Consider the following 24,798-nt stretch of genomic DNA (forward strand, 5'->3'; position numbering starts at 1 on the left):
CTCTTATTCTCCCTCAAACAGACAGACTTCTCGACCAACACGTATAGAAAGAAGGAAAACAAAATTCTCATTTTCGTGTACAGAGCGTGCGATGCCCATTCAATCGTGTTAGCGACAGAAATTTAATTGAAGTAAGTTGAAGTACAATATAGAAAAAAAATGCTGACAATAAACGAGGACCTGGGTTTGGATAGCACGGCTCCGTTTTTCGTGTGATTGGGGAGGAAAAAAAAACACCGGGCGTACACACGACAATTCGAGTTGGGAAAATAATAGGAAAAGGTGAAATAAAAATAAGTTAAGAGAAGAAGTATATAATAAACGGGAGGAAAACACAGAGTCAACAGCCCGAACGATCGTTAAACGACGGAAGGGAAGTGATATAAAGGAATGTTTTAGTGCGTGGTTAGATGAATCCTTCAAGTTGAAGATGAAACTGCTCCTACTTGGGTCCGTTACACCGCCATGGATACCAGATGTTCAATCCACCACTCCCAGCCACTCACGTAGAAACGTTTTCAACTTAAACTGGACGACTTGTAACACTGTGGGCGTATGCCCAAGTCTACATAATCCTTCATAGAAAATTGATCTGTTAAAACCGATTCCACCAATCACATTTATCACACCGCCGATGATTCGTCAGTGAAATATTTCAATTGCAACAGTGATTAATTACACCGACAGTTTAAATATTAACTCAAGTACTTTAGGTAAACAATACAACTCATGGAGTTATGTAATTCACCCTAAAATCCCGACTGGAAATGCTCCCTTGACAAATAGCCTCAATTAATTATCCTCTATTCGCGTGAGACAATGAATCGTAACCACGTTTATTAATCCCAACTGCTTTTTAATCAAGGGAAGACCCACAGAATTTCCTGACCCCCACATTACCATCTGCAGACATACCGCAAGCACATGTTTCTCCTGCATCAAATTTTTTTCCCCCGTCATCATCATCATCATCATCATCATAAATAAAAAAAAAAAACAACCACTCGAAGCACACGGTACACCGAGTTTAGCCTTCAGTCCGTCTCTCGTGTAATACGTAAAAAGAAATGGGAAATGAATTTTTCTTTTCATCTCCAGAGAAGTGGAATCGAAGTTTCCAGAGCCGGTGAATTATTCACGCGTACGTCCACTGTGAAGAAATATTTCATAAAAAAAATAGAAACTGGTTACGTTGGGGTGAGGGTGTACCACATCAAAGATGAATATGAACGCATTTCGAATCCCATTGACCTCGACTCAACCCGAGTGAATCAATATAGGTTTTTTTTTTTATACCTCTCCGTTTCAACCTGGTCTGTAACCTGCGTTTCATAAAAGTCAGACGAAATGCCATCCACTTTGGGTTTTCTTATGCATTTATGCATGTGTTGCATCGGCTAATCGATGATCAAAGTCCCAATGGCAATTATGTCTGGTGAATTTATAGATCACTTAATACAACCTGAAGGTTTGGTAAACTAATGTCTGGTATTTTATGAATATATCTGGTGAACTGTGTATTATGCAGTAGATACAGTCGTCCCGTATCAAGTGATTTGGCTGCTGCTGGAGGGGAAACAAGGCCGACGGGGGCTTCTCTCACTGTTCTACCTCCTCCCATATGCCAAATGGATTCAATGCTAATGGGGGTGGCAGGAGGGGGTGGAGGATGGGGGAGGGGGGGTATATATCTGTGTACACATTAACGTAGGCCACCGTGGTCGGCAAATCACACCGTGATACACCGAGAATCGGTCCTTGGTCTATTGCACTAGCCCATCGTGTAACGCGAGATTCAGAGATGCTAGTGAATGCTCTACCATGTATTCGTGGACACAGTGAGTTGGATTCACCAGTGTGCACTGTTGTGCGCCCTCTAAACCAACGTAGGAACGTACATTGGCCTGAGATGACATCTGGCCAAATATTTAGTCTTGCGCTGTGACATACATGTTTATGTTTAGGTCTTCAACATGACGGCCCCAATGTGTATATCACGAGTGAATCCCTGAGGCGTGTTTACTGGTGGAGAATTTATTTGGAAGATTAAAGACGAAGTACTCGGGTTTGATGATTCTTTAAGGGGGCAGTTTTTTATAGTCTCAGCCATTTTCGGAGATAATTTTGGGGCTGCTGATGGTGGAGCTCGTTTACTTCGTGGCTTTGCATATAACTGTCCTTTTCGAGTCTGTACATTGTTCGTAATTGGGATGAAATCAAAATAGATATTTCCGACAATCAGTACTTAATTAATTGAATTTATCGGGATTCCGGAATATGTCACAGCAATTATCGAATTTTCGGGAATTGCTCCACTTTTAGTTTATTACTCATGGAATTTTATGCAAGAGTTGATATATTTTTGTAATGGGTGGTCACAGGGTCTTTATTCGTGTCTTTCGAGACTCATATGCTTCAAACATTTCTTGCTATTGAAGTATAAGTGATTACCTGAATTAGTAAAAAAATTTTGACAGAAATTTCCGTATCGTGGAGATTTCAAACGGAAATCTGTAGTATTTCGAGTGGAAACAATCTTTATCTTTTACATTTTTATATTTCAGTGATTCTTATAAATACATATCAACATCAACCACGGAACTCGACGAATTGATATGCGGTAGGTCGAGCAGAATTTGCAAAAAAAAAATCCGGAGATTTGTATTTCCACTGCGATGGATTGTAAAGGCACAAATGAATTTCGAGTGGTGAATTTTAAAACATGAAGAATTAATTTCACTCGCTGAATTTTGGATGTTAAAGAACGAAATCGGCAAAATATCAGTGAAGTGTGCATTTTCATGAATTGCATATCACATATTTTTTCCATTCTACTCGAAAATTTCATAAAAGTATAAAAAAAATTCAAAATCAACTGACATAAATAATTCATCGTCGGCCCTTTTTTATATTCAGAGCCATTCATATCTACCAAAGGGAATATACGATGTCAATAAGTCTATTTCCAATGAATTCATTGATCGATGAGTCCCTTTCCACTTACCAAATGTTTCTTTTTTATTTTCCAGGTAAGCCAGATCCTGAGACTTTATGGGTGATACTGAGGGGTGAAGTCCACTCATTTTTTTATCCTGCCGTAAGTTTATTGAAAGGCGGGTGTTGCTACACAGATTTGAAGCGGGCCAATGGTAATTATTCATGCGCACACGGGGGGAGATTACAGGGCTATGAGGACGTGTTTGAAGAAAAGAAGGGAAATAAGAAAGTGATGAGAAGCAAATCTGAGAAACTTTGTAAGACCATCATCAGAGTGAGAAGGGGAAGAATTTTTCTTAGGGGAAATTATGGAATTGCTCGCGGCTGAATTAAATGAGGGTGGAAAAAAAAGCGTTTCGGTGAGAGTGCATATCGAGAGAGATTGAGTGCGTAAGGGTGTGGAGAAAGAGGGCAGTAAAAACGGGGGAAAGTGGAGATCGTTGGGTTGCGATGGACGAGCGTCTCGTGATGTGAGAAAACAAAAGAGGAATGAAAAAAAAAAGGGCAACACACAAGCAGCGTAAAAATACATAAGATGAAGAAGAGAGGTGGGAAAAACAAATGGTGTGAGTGAGTGGTGTGTCTGAGGAGCTAAAGGAAAAGAGGCAGGAGGAAAAGAGAAAAGGCTCGTGGGACTCGTACTGCGGAAGAGCCATGGCCACTTGGGGAAAGGGACCCCTCCACCCCCCCTGGCCCCCTCACCCCTCCTCATTCTCTGTGCTGGGGTTTTTTTTTCGCGCAAAATTTACTGCGTTAAACGGCCGCCTACGCCCTGGAGGATATACGTGTCTGTGAGACTCAGGCCCACCTTCGAAGAAATGGGAAAATATATGTATGTACCATCTCGAAACGCAACTACTCGCTGCGAGAAACATTCCATTCAACACTAGAAACGTGGAATTACATTTTTGCCCCTTTTTCCATTTTTTTAGTTCGGTCCGACGTAAATGATCAGGTTCTATGCCGATCCTTAAAGTAATCTTCAGGGAATAATTAAAGTAATATTGGCAATTATCACCTCGAAGGACAGAATTTTCCGTAAAAAATTATTTTGAATTTCAGGGAAATTTATTCGGTTATTTCATGCACACAGAGAAATCCGCATTTTTTGTCTGATCATATGATGAAATTCTCGATGTGGCAAGTCACTTCCATTTCTACTGAAAACCTTTAACTGCTCAACGCCGTGGCTTTACCAAATTCAGTCAGCTTTGAATACTGTAGCGGTTTGCGTATGTAAACTCTTGAGTCAAATCAATTTGTTCCCTTGATCTTTCTCAAATGAGAATTTCCCTAGCTTAAATTCAAAAGCCCCTAAAACGATTTTCATCTTATTTATGTAGATTAAATGAAAGAGAAGTATATAAAGAAAGTTTATACTCCCTGTGCAGTCAAATTCGACACACACCATCAAATTTAAATCGAGGATTACGTGCAGGGTGAAGCGAATTTAGAGACGGCGAAATCGAGCATTGAGGGTGACGAAGCACAGTCGGGGGATGATTTTTTTTTTTCTCTCCTATATCTCGGGAGGTGGAGAGAGGGAGGATGATGGGGGGTGAGGGTGAGTGATTGAGGATGGAAAAAAAAAGTACGATTCAAGTGTGCGCGTAGCAGACCACGACGACGTACATTCTCCAGCTACTCCAGCTACTCGAGTGTTATATCTCACCAACTCTTGCGTTCTTCTCGTAACCGCAGAAGTGCGGGTGAGGTTGAAACTTCTCGCTTACTCTCTCGTCTTTCGTGCCACCCTAAACCGAAAATTCCCTCTGTAAATTTTCGCCCAACGAGGAGGATAAAAAAAAATATCGATAAATTTTATTTGACTCCTGCGGTTGATTCTCCGCCACTCTCCACCCTCCGAATATGCAAGACTATTTCTGGGAATTGAGTTTGGCATGAGGGAGTCTAGGTGAGCATAAATATCTTTTTGTGGATTTTGAGGCACTGATTTTGGTACGGTTATGAGAAATTTCGTTCCGCGTAGGATTAACCTTTTTTTTCAATTCCATTCAACTCACCGTTGATCCCTTTTATTCTAATCTCACGAGAATACAAAAACAATTCTAATAAATCCCGTCGAAGGAGACGAGACGTAGTCTTATAGTTTTGAAGATTTTGAAATTTCTCGACTCGAGTGAATTTGTCACAGTGTCAGGTGTGTGGGATTGGGGACGAGTATAAGTATTTGGATAGAGATAATAACTCGTTCGACCGGGACGAGTATAAGGCGCCCGGTTTCCTCGAGAATTCCACTCCTCTACCTGGGAGTGCCTCGTCTCCTCCATCTTCTCATAATGGCATCTCGTGCGCATAGATAAGAGTGAATATCGAAATAAAAATTCCTTTCAAGAGGGCTTTCGATGTTTGGCAACTTTGTGAAAGGGGAATTATTTTTTTTTATGTCGAAGGTACCAGGGACGAATTGTCAAGAACGAGAGAATATATATTCGTTTACGAATTCTTTTATTCTGAATCCCCATGAAATGTCAATCTCTCTCTAACATTTCACTCTTGTGGAAATTCCTGCCAGCTTATCCCTCAAGTTTCAATTTTTTCCCACCAGTTTATCGAAAATCGAAGAGAAATGAAATGGTCATAAAGAACAGAACATAAAAAAATATGGAGATTTGGATTGTAGGAGGGTGGAGGGGGGGAATGTATCGGTATTTCTCTGAGTAAAACAATCGAGACTGTACCACTCCGGTGGCTGCAAATCACTTGAAGGTGAACCACCGGATAGTTATAATGGATGGATAACCAAAAAGCCGGAAGGTTTTGGTAATTTCGATTCTCTCCCTTTCCACCGCAAAACCTTTTGCCGAGGGTATCGGTCAGCTCCGTTGTACTCCGCGGAGTTCATCCCCGAAGGTCTATATTGCAGTTAATCTATGTTACGATTGTATCTGTGCATTGGGTTACGAAGTACCTCGGCACAAGCCCTTGGACATTAATTGCCGTTGTTACTGGCCTGCAACGATCAGAGATACCAAACGCGGCGCAGTTTCCACTGTATTCGCCTGGTACCTCGGTTATTTTGCAAACGTATATGGGAGTAATGTCTATATACAAAGTGGTAAATGTATAAACCAATCAATATAGGGGGAGGAATGGAACTATTCGAAACGCTTTTGGAATGAGAGATAAAAGGAGTTACTTTGATTTTGTGTTCGCTCGATCGCCGGCTCACGGATATGTTTTTTTTTTTCAATTCTGTAAATTCATGTTTTGAATACTCAGAATAGCCTCCAATCAAACGACTAAAATACAGTCAACAGCAGCTGGAATTTTTTTTATTAATAAAAAAATATATCGTTTTTTAAGCGATTCAGAGATATTGAATTTTGATGACATGGGGATTGAGGATTTTTCATCAATGCATGTTTCGCATATTTGTAAAGCAGGGGGTTCAAACAGCAATAAAAGTGTAAATATCTCGCCATTTTCGTTTAAAAAATATAGAAAAAAATTCTTTGCCGGTTGGAGCAGAGGGAATGTTGACGTAGTTACTTTGTCAATGGAAATAATGATAGAAATTACGAAAAAATAGTCCGAATCACTGATCACTGTTCACTGAAAATTTTTCCCTTGAATTTATGGAAGGTTTTAGTGAAAATTCGACCTACTTTGCATTTTCTAATCTCACGGGTATCATCCCCGGGTCACATGGGGTGGAGACGAATGAATAAAAAAAGTACGGAACGACCTAGAGCAAACGTTTACTGCGATTAACTCGAGGAATGTATTCTTTTCAACTTCCTTTCTCGTTAAAATTACGTTTCCATTGAATAAAATTTTCGGAGTTAAAAGAGATTATTCATTTTTTTATTCCAGTCTTCGCAAAATTAGCATAAAAATTACTGGAGTTGGTGCGTAATTTTTTCACGACCTTTTTCATTACGCGAATGTTCTTTTGGTTTTTATAAATGGATACTTCCACTGTTCACAGCCTTCGCAAATCCAACTGCAAAAAACTGAAAACATAAATGTTGCCCGATTCAAATAAAATATTTTTACGAATCTCGATTAATACAAAATAAAATGGCAAAAAAATAGATAACACAGTCACAATTTCTTACAATTGTGGCTGGAGTCGGATTAATTACTGTACGGCCGTTAGTTTTTTCCTCTACCCTCGACTCTCGTTGGTGTGCGAGGGGGGTAATCGCAGCTCAGCGAAACTGCATTGTCCTGGCGTAACTCCAACTCGAGCCACGGAACCACGAAACTCGAAACTCGTAATTCGGGCTATGGCCAAACGAAATGCGGCCCATCTCCATCCGCCCCATTCCCATGTGCGTTACTGTTTTTTTTTTTTTGCACCTTCCTCTGGCATCTCTCGCCTCACCTCGAGCACCACCAGTAATTATTCTATTCTCCCATATCGATTGATATCCACAAATAACAGAAATAGACTGCAATCCCGACTGAATAATTTCAATCTGAAATTGAAAAGTAGCACAATAGGAATATCATCCCATATTTCTGTAAATATTTGAAGAATAAAAATTAAATCCTTGTGTATTCTACCGTGGAACTGAAATTTCCGGTTGTGTGCAATAAACGGCGACCCATTTCGCTCCAATAAAATCTGAAATATCGAGATAGAGCGCTTCCCCTTAAAAAAAAAAAAAATTAGAAAATTCCACCGAATTTCTTCAAGAACGGAATTACCAAAAAACTCTTAATCACGCTTTGGGAGCCGAAAAAAAGGCCATCCAGCCTCACACTTCCCTCAAAATTCAACATAAAGTACAACAAAAAGAGACTGCGGTTTAAAGGAAATATAAAGCTAAATGAGAACAAATTCACGTACCCTAATGGGTCGTTGGACGCTGCGTGTTGTTAGCGGTGTGGTACTGGCTACCGCATTCGGGCCCCCACACTACACTTATATTGTTGAGCCCCTCTCATCGTTTAATTCTCCCTCTCTGGCCTCTCTCCCTCGCACCGTCCAATGATCCTTTATCTTGCCTGAGGTCTACATCCCAAGAGCTAACTGCCTTGTTTTTACAGGCGTAGCCTAAATGTATTTCTGTGTTCCGATTAATGAGAAGACGATAAAGGCGGCAGTGCACATACACACGTACATATACAACCACACGAGCAGATTAACGCTCATTATATTAATCTCATAGTGCAGTAGTGAAGTTTCACTGAGTTTATACGTATATTTTACATTGCCCGGAGATCTTGGGGAAATGATATATTCAATTGTCCCCTTCCCCCCCCCCCTCCATTCACCTTTCCCGCCGGCTTCTCGCGACTTTCTGAATTCTCAAGAGTTCTCTCTGAGGTCGAATATCCACCGAGAGCGATTTAAAAAGTTGGCAGAAGTTGAAGATAGATCTACAAAAAAAAATCCTATTTAATACGAAAAGGTCATGAATTGCCGACGGGACTGCACCAGGGAAAGGTGCACAGATAATTGCGATGTTTAGCGCGATATACACCTGTGGAATTTCTATAATTTAATTGAAATCCTCTGAGCTATTCTGGGGTACAGTACAATAGGTGAATCCCAACGTGCTACTGGAGATAACGATAATGTGAAACTGAAAGGATTTCGGTGTGAATGAAGGGGGTGTAGACGAAAACTCGTGTGGGATGTTTTTTTTTTCAAAAAAAAATTTCCACGCGATTTTCACTGAACGGGACTGACCTTTGATGCTTTCAGCTTTCTGTCATTCCTGTGGCATTTTGTGGACATGAATGAGTCAGTTGAGTTCTAGTGACTAACTCTGAATCGCGTACTTTGCAGGAAGTAAAGTGGAGATTACATATTCCATGTCAGATGTTGCAGTTTAGCCCGTAGTGGTGAAAGTATTGGATAGAGGAGACTGAGAGTCACCGGAGTTTTTAAATATGTTAGGGTATGATTTTACAGTTATCGCAGTGAGAGAGAAATGGTAGATTAAAATTGAGGGGAAAACTATGACAAATTTCACTGTACCAAGAGTCATCGTGGATCCAAAAAGAATCCAATGGAAAAATGCTGTGGGGGGAAACGTTTATCTCTCGAACAATTAGATTTACAAGTGCATTCGATAAAAAAAAATTGTTGGTACTTGTAACACCTTTGGTCATGGTTACATTAATATTTCAGTGATGTTAATTTTCACTTATCCACTCATTACTCAACTCCGAAATTAATGTACTTCATGCATGCGTTCACACAGAGAGAAAAATTGTGGACTTGCTTTACGCTTTTCCTTGTGTACTTTACGTCGCAGTTGACTCTGAATTTTTTTCAGTGTACACATTGAATGTCAATAGTGGAAATTTCATCCTCCACGGATGAAGCATCAGACGACGGAAGTTAAAGGTCGAGCTTTCGAAATAATCGCAAAAACAGTTGAATTATCAATTGAAGTAATTGCAAGTAGTAGTTTAATTCTGCAGTGCATTCACGTGGAATCTCCTTTGTTTTCAAAAAAAAGATTGAAATGAAAATTGTACAGGTATTTCATTAGCTTCGAGTAGCCGCAGTCATGCAAAGCCAAACAATTCCATTGATCCACTTGATTCCCTTAACCAATACCTCCAATGAATCCCATCAGACACACCAACAAAAGCTAACCCAGAATTGATCGATCCAACTGTTAATTAGATACAAAAAAATTCTGGTGGAGATAGCGTGAAAAGCATCGCTAAAGAAATGCAGCTCCTTCAATCATCCGTAAAATTTCCAGACGGTTAAGCGCAGCGACGTTCACCATCTCGAGGCTATTGCACAGTCATCCTCCACTTCTCGAACAACGTGAGAAAATCCTCGTAAAAAAACGCCCCACAAAAAAAAAACTGAACAATAAATATTCGTCTTCATTCACAGTGACTAAAGACCATCTCAATGGAACTCGCTCCTCCTATTACCGCTTCATTTGTCTCTTCCCTATCCCTTTACCTCTCGTTGATGCTCCGCAAGTTACCGAAAGTCGCATAAACCGAAAATTAATACGGGGAGGTATTGACGGGGTGACACATGCTGCCTATTATGGCTGGCCTGTGATCATGGCTTTAAAAAAGCCTCTGAGAGTAAAAAAAAATCACCTAAAAGAGGGGTAAAACGAAAAAGAGAGCCGTCGAGAGGTGCGCCGAAGAACACGGAAGACGTTATGGCCCCGACACATGCACGCCGATTCGATCTGGCGCCACGCCTCTGCACGAACTAATAATTAGACACCTTTATGCACGATTCATGCTCCGCCTATTTCTTTCTCGCACCCCTTTGCAGGCACCACATGTGTGCTCTACACACAGCCGCGCCCTCACAACCCTTTCTGCAATATTTTTTTTTTTTCCACCTCGCCACCCAACCAGGTACTTGAGAAATTTTCAGCAACTTGCGAGGCCAACAACAGTGGAAATTCTCCACTAATTTAAAATCAATAGCGTTGCGGGTTTACAAGCAGTCGAGCGAATCTCGACAAGTTTGATACATTACACAAAATATTCGAGCCCGGCTTTGTCTGATTCAATGCTCGGGTGGCTTTCGAAGTATGGCAGAGGGGGAGGATGGAGAGGGGTGAGCTTTCAGTTAAAACGAGCTTTAACTTGTTTCTGACGGCACCGTACAGTTTGTTTGGGGGTGGTAAAAAGGCACGATAGACCATACCTGTTTTAGTTACAAATACCCAATGAAGCACGGACATGTACTTTGAATCGCCTCAGTGATGCTTTTGATGTGGGCTTCAAACCAGGGAGAAGCGAGGTAGGTAGTTGGAAACTACACCTCACTGATCGCCACTAATAATTACCAGAAATCAATTTACTCGATAATGAGGGAATTATGTTGCTCGGGCTCGAAACTTTGTGCTTCCAACGCGCGGGTAGTGAAACCGAATTAAAGTTAAAGTCACCGGTCAGATTAATTGTCTTGGATTCATTTCATTTTCTTTTTCCGTACATGATACTGATGGAAATAAAATTCAATGCGGTCTTAATTAGAATTCACACTGGAATTGCTGAGAATTTACGCGGCGATTTATCATACCTTGATTTTTTTAACGAAAAATCAAGGCAAAAGTCAATAAGTAAAAAAAATCATGTTTTAACTTTCCAGCGTTGAAGTTCACTGATCCAACAATTTATTGCTAACCAATCAGGTTATTCCCTCTGACTAGTGAATCTCTCCGGTGCATATCACTGTTTTTCTTCCGGTAATTAGTAGCGAGGCGCATGAGCATTGACATAAATTCATCATGAAAGGCTCCGATAAATTACAACCAACGTCATAGAAATGATATTTTTCCGATGTAAAGTTGAAGTCATGGTGGTGCGTGCAGGAACGATCAAGGCGAACGAGTCCGGTATTAGATGAGGGAGAAGAAGACGCTCATCACCAATTAGGTGGCCACATATGCCCCGCAGGTACTGGGTAAAGTATATACAGTCAGCTTTGCCTACTGGAGGAAATGAGAAAGCCCGTCGTCTCGTGGCAACCATCAACATTTCTCCCCCTTAATGTGTATGTGTTTTATGTCAATGTGAGTTGAGTAATACGAAAGACAGAAAGCAATACCACTACCAAGCCAAATGGTTATCGCTGGCTCGGTCTAAACAGCTCCTCTTGTACCTATGCACAGACCTGAGTGTATAACGCCCGGGACTAATGCCAGACTGGCCTCCTAATCGGTGTATGCAAATCACAAGGCGGCTCCGGTCTCTTGACGCATTCGTGTATAATCAATGCCACCACTTGACATCTCGGATCAATGCTGGATACTCTCATGAAAAAAAAAAACTGAAAGAGACAAAAAACTTCCCATTACAAAAATAACGACGACAGGAATACGAAATCACTCCAGAAATGATGGAATCCACGGTTAAGTGCATTCGTACTATTCTTGACTCTGTCTCGTATCGTTTCGAGGAAATGAAAACTATTAACCGGACGTTAAACCGGAAGACGACACTGAATTAACAATATGCACGTCACGTCAGCTTCAATGAGGCTATTTCAATTATTAAATGTTGAATTTTGTGAGTATTTCAAACTGATTATCCAGTCAAATCGCGTCGGTCGAGGAATCTTGAAACAGTGAATTAACAAGTAAACGTTAACCTTTGACTAAAGGCGATAAACCGGAAATATCTTTGATAAGATGGTAGAAGGGGCCAGGGAAAATACTAATGTTTGATAGTCCGGGAATATAAATTCTGTGGAGTTATAGCCTGGGGGAAAAATGATCATGACATTTCGAGTTTTATGGAGAATTGAAGGAAGTTCATGAGTTCTCACAGGGAGAGCGACAGAAATTTCAGAACTATTGGATTTCCGGTGAAAATTGAATATTAAGAAATCAAATTGTATGAACGATTGAAATTTCAATGAATTTTTAATAGTTTTTATGCAGTAATTCCACTGCAAAATCCGGTATTGTATCATGATTGTTTAAATCGTTCCAACTGAAAATCAATGGAATGTTTAATTTCTCAACATGATAAACCTCCCCGGAATTCAACCTGAAATATTAACCCAAAAATTTCTAACAGTGAATATACTTTCCCAGGGCTCTGAGGATTTTCTATCGAAATAAAATTGATCTCACGGCATCACACGATCCCTAATATTAACCCCCAATTATTCGAAATCGTAATTGAGAAAATTATCACTACAACTCCCACGTTTAATCACTTATCATTCCATTGCAAAAGTCAATCTCCGTGAAATGAAGTGGTGAAAATGTGAGGTTAGGTGTTGAGAGTGTCTCCCCCGTCCCCTGATCGAGTTTAAGGAGGGAAAATGGTCTCTGGACGATTGGCATCGTATCGAACGAGAAATTAATTAAGTAGCGTCGAGGTTCGTTGAAGATTCGTGAGCGCTGAAGATGAGGTGGGTCTGTCTTTTCCTCCTCCTCAGTGTCCGCCCCCTCCATTCCTCTCTGGATGCACTCGGGTGGGAAGTGAGAGGGCAAAAAAAGTATAAAACAACGGAGAGAGATGAAAAATGAAAAGGGAGAGAGCAAGAGAAAGACGAAATGAGAGGGAAAAAAAATGTTAAGGAACGAAGCGAGACGAGCAGAAAGAGTCCCGGCTATCAGGGTCATTAGTTACGGATGTCCCGTCCAAACCGACGACCACTCTCGTCTCGATAAACGGAAAGAAAGGTCTGCGTGAATGTTGTAAGTGAAAGACAAGGAGAGAAAGGCAGTGAGGGAGGTAGGGAGGGGCTATGCAACCGGTAAGAGCCACAAATAATATCTATAACCCTTGGTAATATAACGGTCAGCTGAAACGAACGGTTATCCGAACCTCTTAAAGTGCACTACAATGTTTTTTTTTTCTATCTGTTTCTCTTGTCTGGCTTTTTCTCATTTGTTTCTTTTTTATTTATTTTATTTTTCACTGATATGCCAAAAACTTACACGACCGCCTGGAGTCAGGGTTACATCGTCATTTCTCTCAGTCGTTTAATGCGGGCTGAGGTATGCCGTGGATGAAAGAAAAAAACGAAGGTATTTACTATAATGGCCGTTGTGAGTCACTAATTGAAAAGAAAAAATTGGATGGAGGATAAAGGTAGAGTGAATTCTTCAGCGCTGAATGGGGTAATTTATGGTATTGTTGCGTAATTTTATAATTCTGCCAGGTTTTTAGAGATTATTTAGGAGATTTTTTGTACTGATAGAATGATTCATTCATTCCAAACAACCTTAGTTAATTATCAGTGGGGGAATTTTTTTTTAGAATGAATAGACTCACCTTCAATCAAATCTAGTCCTTAACAATCACTCACTCCCACGGTATTTTCATATATTTTGTTAGTAAAACATGTATTTTGTTAATACAACTGTGAAACTCATAATATTGAGAATTAAATTTAATTTTTGAAGAAAAAATCAAACGACTGATTAATGTGTTGTATCGGTGTGAGATCATTCCGGGAGCTTAAAGATTTTAAATCCGATATTGATGGAGCGTGAAATATTCAATTGATACGGAGCCGATTAACAGCGCTATAGTGAAGAAAATCTTTTAAAATTTCAATAATATTCTCGATGTAGTAGTGAATGGCTACAGTGAGTGTTAAAGGGGAGGGAAATGCAAATGAATTATTTGCTTTGGAAAGTGCTAATCGTGCCTCGAGAGGTTGAAGAACTTTTTTCAAATTATTGGGAGTAATACTTGTCCCAATGAATTTTTCACTCGTCATTGTTAATTTCGTCGGAAAATGTTCATTGAACATGGAGGATTGAAAATCGCTTGAACCGCGACCTAAAAAACCATTCCTGATGCTCTATGGATCTTTGTGTCAATAGTCACTGGTGAATATTACACGATGACTGGTCCCTCCCATCGCCTTTGACATAGAAATAACATTTTTCCAGTCGTTGAGATGTTTTTCCATCGATACACGCTCTCAAACAATCATACATGAAAATATTGACACATAAAGAGAAACCCCTATTTCGTTATCTCAATCAGTATTTTTCTCTCCACTTTCGTAATTGATTCCATGGCTTTGACAAATTTATCGATTGGACTTTCGTTCGTTTATCAGAGTTTCAACTCTCGACGGAAAAACCCACGAAACAATTTCAATATTTTCCATCCGTCGGACAGATTTTCAATTTGAAATTTCAAAAAGTCATTGACACTTTTCGAAGTTAAATAAATCTCTCTACCCCTCCCTCCCCGAAAGTCACCACATGGCATCCAACTTCCTGCATTACGTCAGCACGCGTTCCAACGGCACTGGGATATAGAGGGAGGGAGAGAGAGCGAAAAAAAAATCACCGACATATTTTCGCACGTGTTCTTCGCGCGTTCCTCGAACAAAACGAATGAAAACAAGCCGAATGAACGAATAAAAAAAATCATCAACCAAAAGAAATAAGTAAAGAATCACCACGGAAAATATGACCCGAGATTGCGCACAGTGCGATTGGATTTTGTGCGCGTCGCGGGAAATCAGATAAGGGGTTCCTTCGGATCGAGAGAGGATTGCGCGTCCTCTTCGTAGGTATCACCTTGCCCCCTTTCCCCGGGGAGAAGAAAGGAAAAGAAAGCCCTGCTGATGGGGCCCGGAGCCCCGAGAAATAACCCAAGTATGTATCGAGGAGTCTCTTTTGTACGTACGTAACATGCGTGCATAATTTACACGCGGCCAAAGAGAAAAAAGGGAAGGTAAGACGCTCGAGATTTATTTTATCTTTTGCCAACCGAAACAATGAACATATCTGAAATGCTCTTTGGTGCGTCACGAATGCTTGAAATAAGGGAAATAAGAAGGAAAAAAAATGTCCATACGGGAATAAATACTGAGAGAAATAAGCCCCTCTTATCACAGAGAGAGCATTATTTCCCTCGTTTTTTTTTTTCATTCTCCGTGGTCCTTTCAAGAGGCCATACTAGCCAGATGGAGACACGCGTGTGCGACAAATCCCATGGCCCTGCCCAGTTCGTAATATTTTACAAGTGCATGAGTTCTGTTGTGGGCAGGGGGGGCTGGACCCCTCTCTGTACCGCAATACGGGTGGTTGAGCGTCGGAGAAAAAAGCGACAGGGAGGAGAATGAGAAGCGGGTGTAAGCAGCGAGAAAGGTGAAAGCCCACGGGGAATAGTGGATGCCACAAGGGGGTTCAAGTGGTGCGAGTGTTCGTGTTGTTGGTGTAGGGTGGGCAGGCGTGCCCGCTGTTATCTCGTTTGTTCCGAGGGATGAAATATTGACTGGTTGTTTCAGAAACTTCTCACTTGAAGTGAGAGAGTTGTTCTTCTTTGCCACCAGCATTTCGATAATTTCCATGTCGCGGTGGGGGTCGAGACCTTTCTAAATATTCGGGAATATTGTTACATTATTTGTCCATTAGGAGTGAACTGGATAATTAGGTTCCTTTCGAATTCACCCAAAATACCCAAAACGATAATACATTATTTTGAACTTTCAAAAGTCTTAATTTGGGGCGACTAAAAAATGCCCGGATATCACCGGTTATTTTGTCATCTGCAGCCCACAACGCGTGTTAGTTATGAACAACTGGTTTTTCGTACATCTCTCACTTTGAAAAATTAGAAAATCTCATCTTGTGTCTTTCAAAACTGTGGAGTTAAAATTTTTGGAAAGTCTGCGGTAAAAAATAGTTCAAAGGAAATGATATTTCTCAATATTAATCCGCCTCCGCTTTGATCACCATGCAAATCCTTATTGTAACAAATGACATAAATTCTCAACGATTAATTAAACTTACCAGAGATAATTTCGTTGCACACCCCACAAGAGTTGTTAAACTTACACGTGAATGAAATAGTGGGTCAACATCAAACTCCCTCAGGGCAAGAAGAGTGAAATATTGTTCTCGATCAACAATAGTCCCGCTGTGTTTCTTAACATCAAACCCACGGATACAAAAAGATAAAATACCAAATCCATAAAGCGAGACAGAGATATAAATACGTATATATATCCAGTTTCGTGTCTTCGAGGAGAAGGCAACATTCGAGCTGACGACATCCCGCTGGTTGCCGGTATCCTTTCATGTAGGCCGCCCTGTGCGACAGCAGGAGGTATCGAGGCTTAAAACCACTGTTATATATATGTACACAATCACCCCGAAAGATCCCAATGTTTATTCACGAGTGATTGTGCATAAATCTATTATTGCCACATTAGTGGCAAATTCTTGTGAATTTTCCCACAATTTGCATAGTCAACAGAATAAGTTGAATAAAAAAAGAAAAACATTCTTAGAGTTTCTTCTCTGTTACAGAGCGTTACGACACAGCGTACGAGTGCGAGGGCAAAACGCTGAAGATTGAGTGCGGTGAGGGTGAATTGATACACCTGATAAGAGCCAACTATGGGAGGTACTCGATAACGATATGCAATGAACATGGGAACACTGATTGGAGTGTGAACTGCATGGCACCGAAGTCATTTAGGGTGCTGTACAGCAGGTAAGGGAGTCAAAAATCAAATAAACATAACTGGGTTTCCAATTCCAATTTCACCATCTACATTTTTGTTTTCATTCTGTATTTTTTTTTTTATATATATATTATTCTCACCGTAAAACGCACATCTCGCACAGGAGGATTGTGCAAAAAAAGACGAGAAAAGGGGTTTGAGATAACAACTAAGGAGGAAGCGGTGGAGGAAAGGGGAAATTGTGAAGAAAGTGAACGAACGAAGCGGCTTCAGTTGGTAGAGCGAACTGGCCAATTGCTCGACCATTGAAGCTCGCATTGGCTTCGGGTATACGTGGATAGAGAGTCACCGTCACTCCTCTATCAGCGATCTGATACCCGATGCTGAGAAAATTTCGCTCGTACACTTTTTCTAACTGCAAACCTTTCCTTTTCTCGATCTTTTTTCGCACGAATAATCGTACAATCTCACCTTATCCAACAGCATCCGATCAGAAGAATCCCCTCTGGGTTTTTTTTTTGTTCTTCGTGAAGGAAATGTATACATGTTATTTAAAGTGAGGGAACACCTTCTAACATTCTCATGTGTTTCTGTCAATTTTTTTCCTGGGTTATTCTACACCATTTCACATTTAATCGTATCCCTCGGGTCTTCATTCCCTAGTTTCTCTGGGTTATCTGTCTTCTTTTTCGTTATACCCACTACCGTGATAACTTTTTTTCCCCTCTCGGTCGCTGTGCATAATCCCCGGGATTGATTGAATCAGATTACAGCTTACTGGTTTTATTTTTACCTCCCCCTTTTTAATTTGCTTCTTGCTTCATTGACTTTTTGAAATTCAATAATCATCATTTTCCTTGGGAAACTCATCAACGTAACCCTACCACTCTCGTCCCCTTTAATGGAAGTCACTATATTCATACTTTTTTTCCACGTACTGGTTTGATTCATAAAGATTAACAAACGTGACCCAATTATCTCTCTCAGTGCCAGAGATATACTAAACTATCTACATGGCTGGGTTTAATTTAAATCATTTTTTTTTCGTAATTGCTTATTACTCTCATTTCAATTTTATAGTTGTCTCAAATACTGCTACTCTTTTTACCTCCATTTCTGACAAACGAGACTGTTGTCTGCCTCTGATACACCAAAAATATTCAGTTAATTTTTTTTTATATCAAATTAAAAACTCCCAGTATGGAGAAACAATTATAAACAACCTGTTTTTACTGCTCCAAATCCATGCATTCCTCTTTCTTGCCCCCCCCCTATCCCTGGAATTATCGAGACGGCATCGGTTGGCCAGTCGACTGATGCGTTGCGATATACCGAGATAATAAAAAAAAATTCATTCGTTTTCACCAAATGATAAATTTATATTCCACACATCCTACTCAACTTGTGTACGAGTTTGCATGCGTTAATTACGAAAATGTGATGAGTTCACAGAGAATTGAAAATCCCATTTGTTGTTTAATCAATCATTAATCATAAGTTCGTGTGCGCCATCATGGATTGTACTTGTTGGGTGCTACATTGTGATATTTAACCCAATCATTGATCATAAGAGCAATTTTTTTGTTTCATAACCAGTGTAAAGTGTGCCCTCCCCCCTTTACCCCGCGCTGCATACTCCCCTGGAAAAATTTAGTTTCATGAATTTTTTTAATATTCCCACAAGACTTCGTGCTCCCCGAATCCGCGACTTTATCGGGTTATTCCAAGATGAAACACCGGAATTTTCGAGATAGCAATATCCCATAGTAGTTTCAAGGAGTAAACGACTATTTTCCCATAAAATAAAACTCACAAATTCATGGAAATATCCAAAAATATCGCGAATACCTGAAATATGCGAGCATCAGTGATGGCTCACGATCGACGGATACCGCCGTCACTATCGTTGCATTGTGGCATGAATACATCGTATATTATGTAAGGCATATACAGTATATGGTAGGTGGGCTGCGGTTAAAGGCGAATGGGTAGGCGTTGAAGCTAGCATTGGAGACATACCCGAGAGACGCATTTAGTGGTTGTAGGTTACTCAAAATTGACATAACATAGAACAAGGTCTCATCGAATGATAACCCATCACGAATGGAAGGTGTTAATTGTCTCAGCACTTGGTGAGCAACTGTTCTATTTATTGGAAAAAAAAATTACCTCGGTCCCTGTTTAGTCATATCCGTTCAACAATTTTCCACACAACTACGGTGGCATAATCCCTGAGAATCGCCTATTATAAACCCACTCCATTCGAAATTAAAACGACAAATTATTAATCAACATTAATTCCCCCGTTTTTATTCCCCTTTACATGAAATTTTTATACTGTAATATGCAGTTGAAATAATGCCACAATCACCACTGCTATGAGCATTACGTGAAATTGCCAGGCTGAACCTTTTCCCTACTTGCGTTTCGTATTAAAATTAAAATCCAATTTTCGGTCATGTCCGCCCACGCGAGTGGACGAACCCCTTCTCTCCCTCCCCTCTACTACAGCCCCTTCATTCCTCTCAGCTCACAGGGTATTTTCCCGCGCCACCTTTAATCCAATTTCCCGGGCTAAATCCTGATTATCGTGGTATGCTAATTGCAAACGAAATTCGTTAACGAGTCCACTGGTCTAATTAACAGGATCATTATAATACTCGGAGTAGCGTGTTTCGAATAGTTTTGCGATAACGTCAATGATAGGTAAATGTGCAAAAAAAAGACATTTGTAAATTAATCGGTACATAGGGAAGGGAATTTGAGGGGAAACGTAGAGTCATTTGCTCGGGTTAATCTTGATGTGAGGGCTATTCACGTAATTCCAGAATTCTCGAGGCTGGTTTAGCTGTTATTAGGAGCATTAGCAATTTTTTTTCAACTCGAGAATTGAAGGATTTATGGTAATAAACGTCATTAAGTTGTTGTAGATAGGAGTGCTGGTGAAAAAAGTGGAAAGAAACACGGTTAAAAATTTCTGACTGCAATTTCCGGTGCACTTATTGGAAATTTTTAACAGGTGATTGGTACAATTAAATTTCAAGGAATTTCATTATCGAGAATTCATAAGTTGATGGAGAAATAATTGAACTGCAAATTTCAGTCCAATTATTTTCTACGATATGATGTTGAGAGTTTAAATACACCATGGACTTCCTTCGATGGTTCCATTTTCAATTTTTTCTCTAGTTATTGGAAGTATTTCATAAATTATCGTTTTCCTTGAGTTCAAAAATTAAAATTCCATCAAAAGTGGTCTCCTCATGATGGATTTTTCCTCCAAATTTAACATCAATTACCTCGACAACCTCTATCGAATTATCTATGGAATTCCAACATCATCCAGACAGTGAAGGTTTTGATAAATGCTAATGAAAAAAATACCTAAATAATTTGACACTTCCATTCACCACAATCCCCTCCGAATAGATATAAAATCGTTAGGAATCAGTGGGGTCTAGCCGTTGAATTACTTATCCCTCCGACAGCCTCTGATACGACACTCGAGACGTATCTTTGATGCGCCGAAAGAGAGCTAGCTGATAATGGGGATTACGGGTGGAGGTGAAAGAGATCGATAAAACCGAATAGAATGTTATAATATCTGAGTAGCGCTTCAGGAGGGGGAATGAAACTATAACCGGGGAGAACAAAAACCAAGGCGTCAGGGTATCCACATAATATTTTCACTGTGGTATTTTGATGGAGCAGTGTAGTTTAATATTTCCCTCTCAGTATCCACACTGTCAGGCTATAATTGAATAATACCACCGGGCGTATCACATGCATCAGCACCAAATGACAGTTTCTCGTGTCCAACCGTCTGTTTTCCAAAACCCCCTTCATCCGATACGGCTTTTTCCTAGAATATAAGTTTACCTTTTTCAACATTTCACATCTTTCCGAGCAAATCAAAACTTTCTCATGTTGTTAACGTTGAGGCGAGCTATACGGTGTATGGGGTATCATATGCACAAAGCATAATGGTGATGAAAAGCTGGAGGGACTCCGGTCTCTTCTCCACCGCTGGCATGGCTATTTTCCTCTATCTGAAAACCCACACACTTGAGTTGTTTTTCATCAATTAATTGCGAACAAATGAACAATAACTCCACTGCATGTCTGGTCCCAGTCGTGAAAGAATACGACAAACAATTGGAATAATGTTAGATGATATAATTGAAATGTGCCAGGCAAACGTTTTGGACAATATTTCCAATCAATGATTCATTACCTTGACTCAATTCAGAATAACAAGATATTCAACATTGATATTCTGTAGTTACACTCAAAACGAAATGCAGCACGAAACCGTGGTGATTTTCAGTTACTTGAATAAAACTGTTTTTCTGGGTTACGGTGACCTTCTACCCTTATTCTTCCTTCTTCAAGAATACTAACTTTTCACCGGAATAAATTCAGCTCACTGCTTCATTGTCCCTTCATCGTCACAAAAGTGGAGAAAAATAAGGGGAAAAAAAACAACAACGACAACAAACATTTTCTGTCGCTAATTTTTCGTCTCATTACTGTCACTGCTGCTAACACTCTGTGCATTCATTATTCCCCAATTGTTCTGTCAGAACACAGGAACCTTCTCGCGCTCCAGGCTTTTTTTTTGTTCTTTCAATGCGTTGTCTCTCTGGTCCGTTTGTCGTCCACGTATTACAACTAACCCACCTTCAAAAACTTCTCCATTGAAATGGGCTTTGCATCAACAATACCTCGTAATTTCAATTTCCGTGATGGGTTTGTTTTCTTTTTTCTTTTTTTAAATAATTAGAACGAACCAATTTAACGTAAGAGAAAGGGTGGGGAAGAACAACTAGAGCTTCGTATTTCTTTTTTTATTATTTATTTTTGTACGTGACCAACGCAGGTGCAACGGTCGTCGCTCGTGCATGCTGGAAGTGAACAGTCAATTTTTCGAGGAGGACCCATGTCCCGGAACCGGAAAATACATCGAAGCACAGTTTCATTGTATAGGTTGGTTTTCTATTTTGTTTTTCCCCCCACCAGCACTTTTTTTTTTGGCATACTACCCATTCCACCCCCTCTGGCGCATCGAGCTCGTCCAACGAACAACAATAGAATAGAAATGTCGATAGGTCCAAGCGGATTTCACTTCTTCACCCAAGTCCGTGGGGTCATTAACCATGCAACCGCGACTTGAAATGACTCTTTCAAGTGTCGCTGATGAATGAAAAGTACTTCTTGGCTTTTCTGTCAATTGTATATAGGTCAAGCTTGCAAGAAAACGTGCAAAAATCCTCGACTCGGTTTAAAGTGGATCGAGGATGCATGGTCGTCGAAGCGTATCGCTGAATGTGGTATTGGGAAAACGACCGTACTGGGAATGGGTTAGGATGAAGCTGAAGGGGAGTCAGCCAGAGACAAATAAAAATCAATCGACGCGATAAAAGCCCACGATTTCCCATTTTACCCTTCCGAGGGAAGAAAGAAGAGAAAAAGAATGAGAAAATGTTAGGGAATAAAAAAATTCGAGAGTGAGAGAGAGAGAGAGAAAGGGAGAGGAGCAAAAAAGAATTGAAAGGGAGTACAAACGGGGAAAAAGTACGATAATGTCTAGCGCCAAGCGAAAGATTTTACGAGAGGCTGAACGCCAATACGTGGTCCGCCTTCCTGAACGAGCTGGGCGAGATGCTCCAGTGTGCGAAAAATGATGGCGTATTATCTTTGCACAAATTCACGACGTAACGTATTATAGCACTAAACTTCCTGGGATTTTTCCGGTGGGAGAAACAAGCAGTTATAAATTCTGATTGTAGAATTGATTCCCAGGGAAATGATAAAAAATGGGTTCGATGATCAATGAACAATATTATCATAAATATCTTGCTGATCCATGATGACGTACGACAGAGAACGATAAAAAAATAGTTCAAAATTTCTAATAAATTTTCATTTACTTTTCTTTCGTCCCTGATTCTCATCAGGTGTAATGAGAAACAGAACTGCAGTATAGCGGCGTCAACGATGCATTTTGGGGATCCATGCCCAAGCACACTCAAGTATCTTGAGGCGCACTATCAGTGCTTGTCTGGTAAGTAAACTCACGATTGTCACATTCTCCTTGGATTTGATAGAAGGAATGAGGAAAATAAACACTGAAATTGTTTGTACGCATGAACGATGAGCTCGAAATACGCCGATAGTGATAGTGCGATAGCAAGCCGATTTTTCAATGTGAAAGAAATCAAGTGGAAATTTTAAAAAATCCAATCGGAGATAGGTAGCCCTAGAAAAAATAAACCATGTCTTTTGCAGCTGCCACAACGACGACAACGTCAAGGCCAAGTCCACCGTGGCTGATAACTTCACAGCCGAGTGTATGGAGTACAGCGAGCCCAAGTGTCCGCCCACCATCGAGGGCAACGAGTCCACCGTCCCAGCTGCCAGCGATAACAACCCTCAGCCCGCCCGTGACAACACCCCTCAGGTAAACTGCAACGTTGAACATTTTTATCCTACCACTCTTCACATTCTCCAGACGACAGACTAAATTGACATAAAATATTCAATATTTTTCAGTTCAACGAGCACAATGAGGACGTTGGATGAGAATGACGAGGATCGGCTTGAATGGTATCCTCCGAGGGGTAGTGGTGCACCAGTGGTACCCACCCCCGAGACCACAGAGTCAACGACAGAGACTGGATATGCATCGTGGAAAACGAGCAGAAGACCCATAGGTACACAATGCTTTATTAAATTGAATAGCACTCGCATTCCGTATTATAATGGATTTTCGTCAAAGGGCCTTTAATTAGAAAGCTGACCGCATTGTTTAGTGCTTTCCATTGTAATTATTCAAAATTACGGTGTCGGTTAATTCGGAATCAAGGGAAATATCGAGATCATCAAATGTAATCTATAGTTATTTTCTGTAATTATTTTGCAGTGTCAACCAGTATTCCCTATTCCGATCCCAATGCTAATGGAAAATGGTACGATTACAACCGACTGTACTGCCAGTCAACAACGGCAAGGAATCTCTTTTGGAATGCAACGAGAGCAGGTGATGTTGCTGTACAAAGCTGTCCAGGTGGTGCTAACGGTGTGGCTAGGTGGAGATGTATTGCCACTGAGGATTCAGCCACCTGGTACAGAGATTCACCAGATCTCAGCGAGTGTCGATCTGTATGGCTGTCATCCCTCGAGACACGCGTCCAATCGGGTGACAAAATTCTCACAATTAGTGATGATCTCTCTGCTGTTACCAATAATAGCAGAATATTCTACGGTGGTGACATGATGATAACCACAAAAATTATAAAAAATATGGCAGAAAAAATGAGCCAAGATATAAGCACTTATCGTGATTCAAGTCAGAGTGAGTTCACGGTCACTGAGTTGTTACAGGGTGTTGTTAGAACTGGAAGCAATTTGCTGGATAAAGCGCAAATGGCATCGTGGAAAGATTTGAGTCACGAGGATCAGATGAGAGTTGCAACCTCGCTACTTATTGGTCTCGAGGAAAATGCTTTTCTCCTTGCTGGCACACTACATCATCAGAAGACCATTGTTCAAGAGGGGAAAAATATTTGTAAGTTACTACACCCAAATTGCTTTTCAGATAAATATCTAGAATGTTTTCATTTAGTTTTTGAAGAAACGAAACATAACATTCTACAGAGCTCAAGTGAGAACTTCCATTGGCTAATGGTATTTTCGCAACAATTTTATTGTCGAACAGAGCCTTCAATTTTAGTTTCCAGTAAGCGGTACAATTAAAGATAGTTACGATAATAATATAGATTCCCATTTCACAAAATACAGAATAATAATCCTTGTAATAAGTAATAACAATGCCATCGTAACTGGTAATTACCGTTGATTTTTCTACAGCATCGTAATGACCGCTATTCGTACAGTGACATAACTTTATTACCTTCATTTCCTTGTTTAGT

At 40.3% G+C, this 24,798-nt stretch overlaps 1 protein-coding gene across 8 annotated transcripts in view; it reads left to right on the top strand.

Annotated features, from left to right (window-relative positions):
* Positions 1-24,798, top strand: part of LOC135164521 (latrophilin Cirl-like) — a 116,190-nt gene that overhangs the window by 81,487 nt on the left and 9,905 nt on the right. For 7 of the 8 annotated variants that reach the window (XR_010299316.1, XM_064124949.1, XM_064124950.1 and 4 more), the window contains 5 exons: positions 16,710-16,896; positions 22,825-22,931; positions 23,156-23,327; positions 23,420-23,580; positions 23,790-24,434. Coding sequence is in view for 7 of the 8 variants with exons in the window: in XM_064124949.1 (XP_063981019.1) it covers positions 16,710-16,896; positions 22,825-22,931; positions 23,156-23,327; positions 23,420-23,580; positions 23,790-24,434 (1,272 nt within the window). In the remaining variant the exon portion in view is untranslated. Of the gene's footprint in view, positions 1-16,709; positions 16,897-21,746; positions 21,854-22,824; positions 22,932-23,155; positions 23,328-23,419; positions 23,581-23,789; positions 24,435-24,798 lie in introns of all 8 variants that reach the window. The other variant, XM_064124951.1, reaches the window with a different exon arrangement.

The sequence above is a fragment of the Diachasmimorpha longicaudata genome, chromosome 7, assembly GCF_034640455.1.
Source record: "Diachasmimorpha longicaudata isolate KC_UGA_2023 chromosome 7, iyDiaLong2, whole genome shotgun sequence".
Classification (NCBI taxonomy): domain Eukaryota; kingdom Metazoa; phylum Arthropoda; class Insecta; order Hymenoptera; family Braconidae; genus Diachasmimorpha; species Diachasmimorpha longicaudata.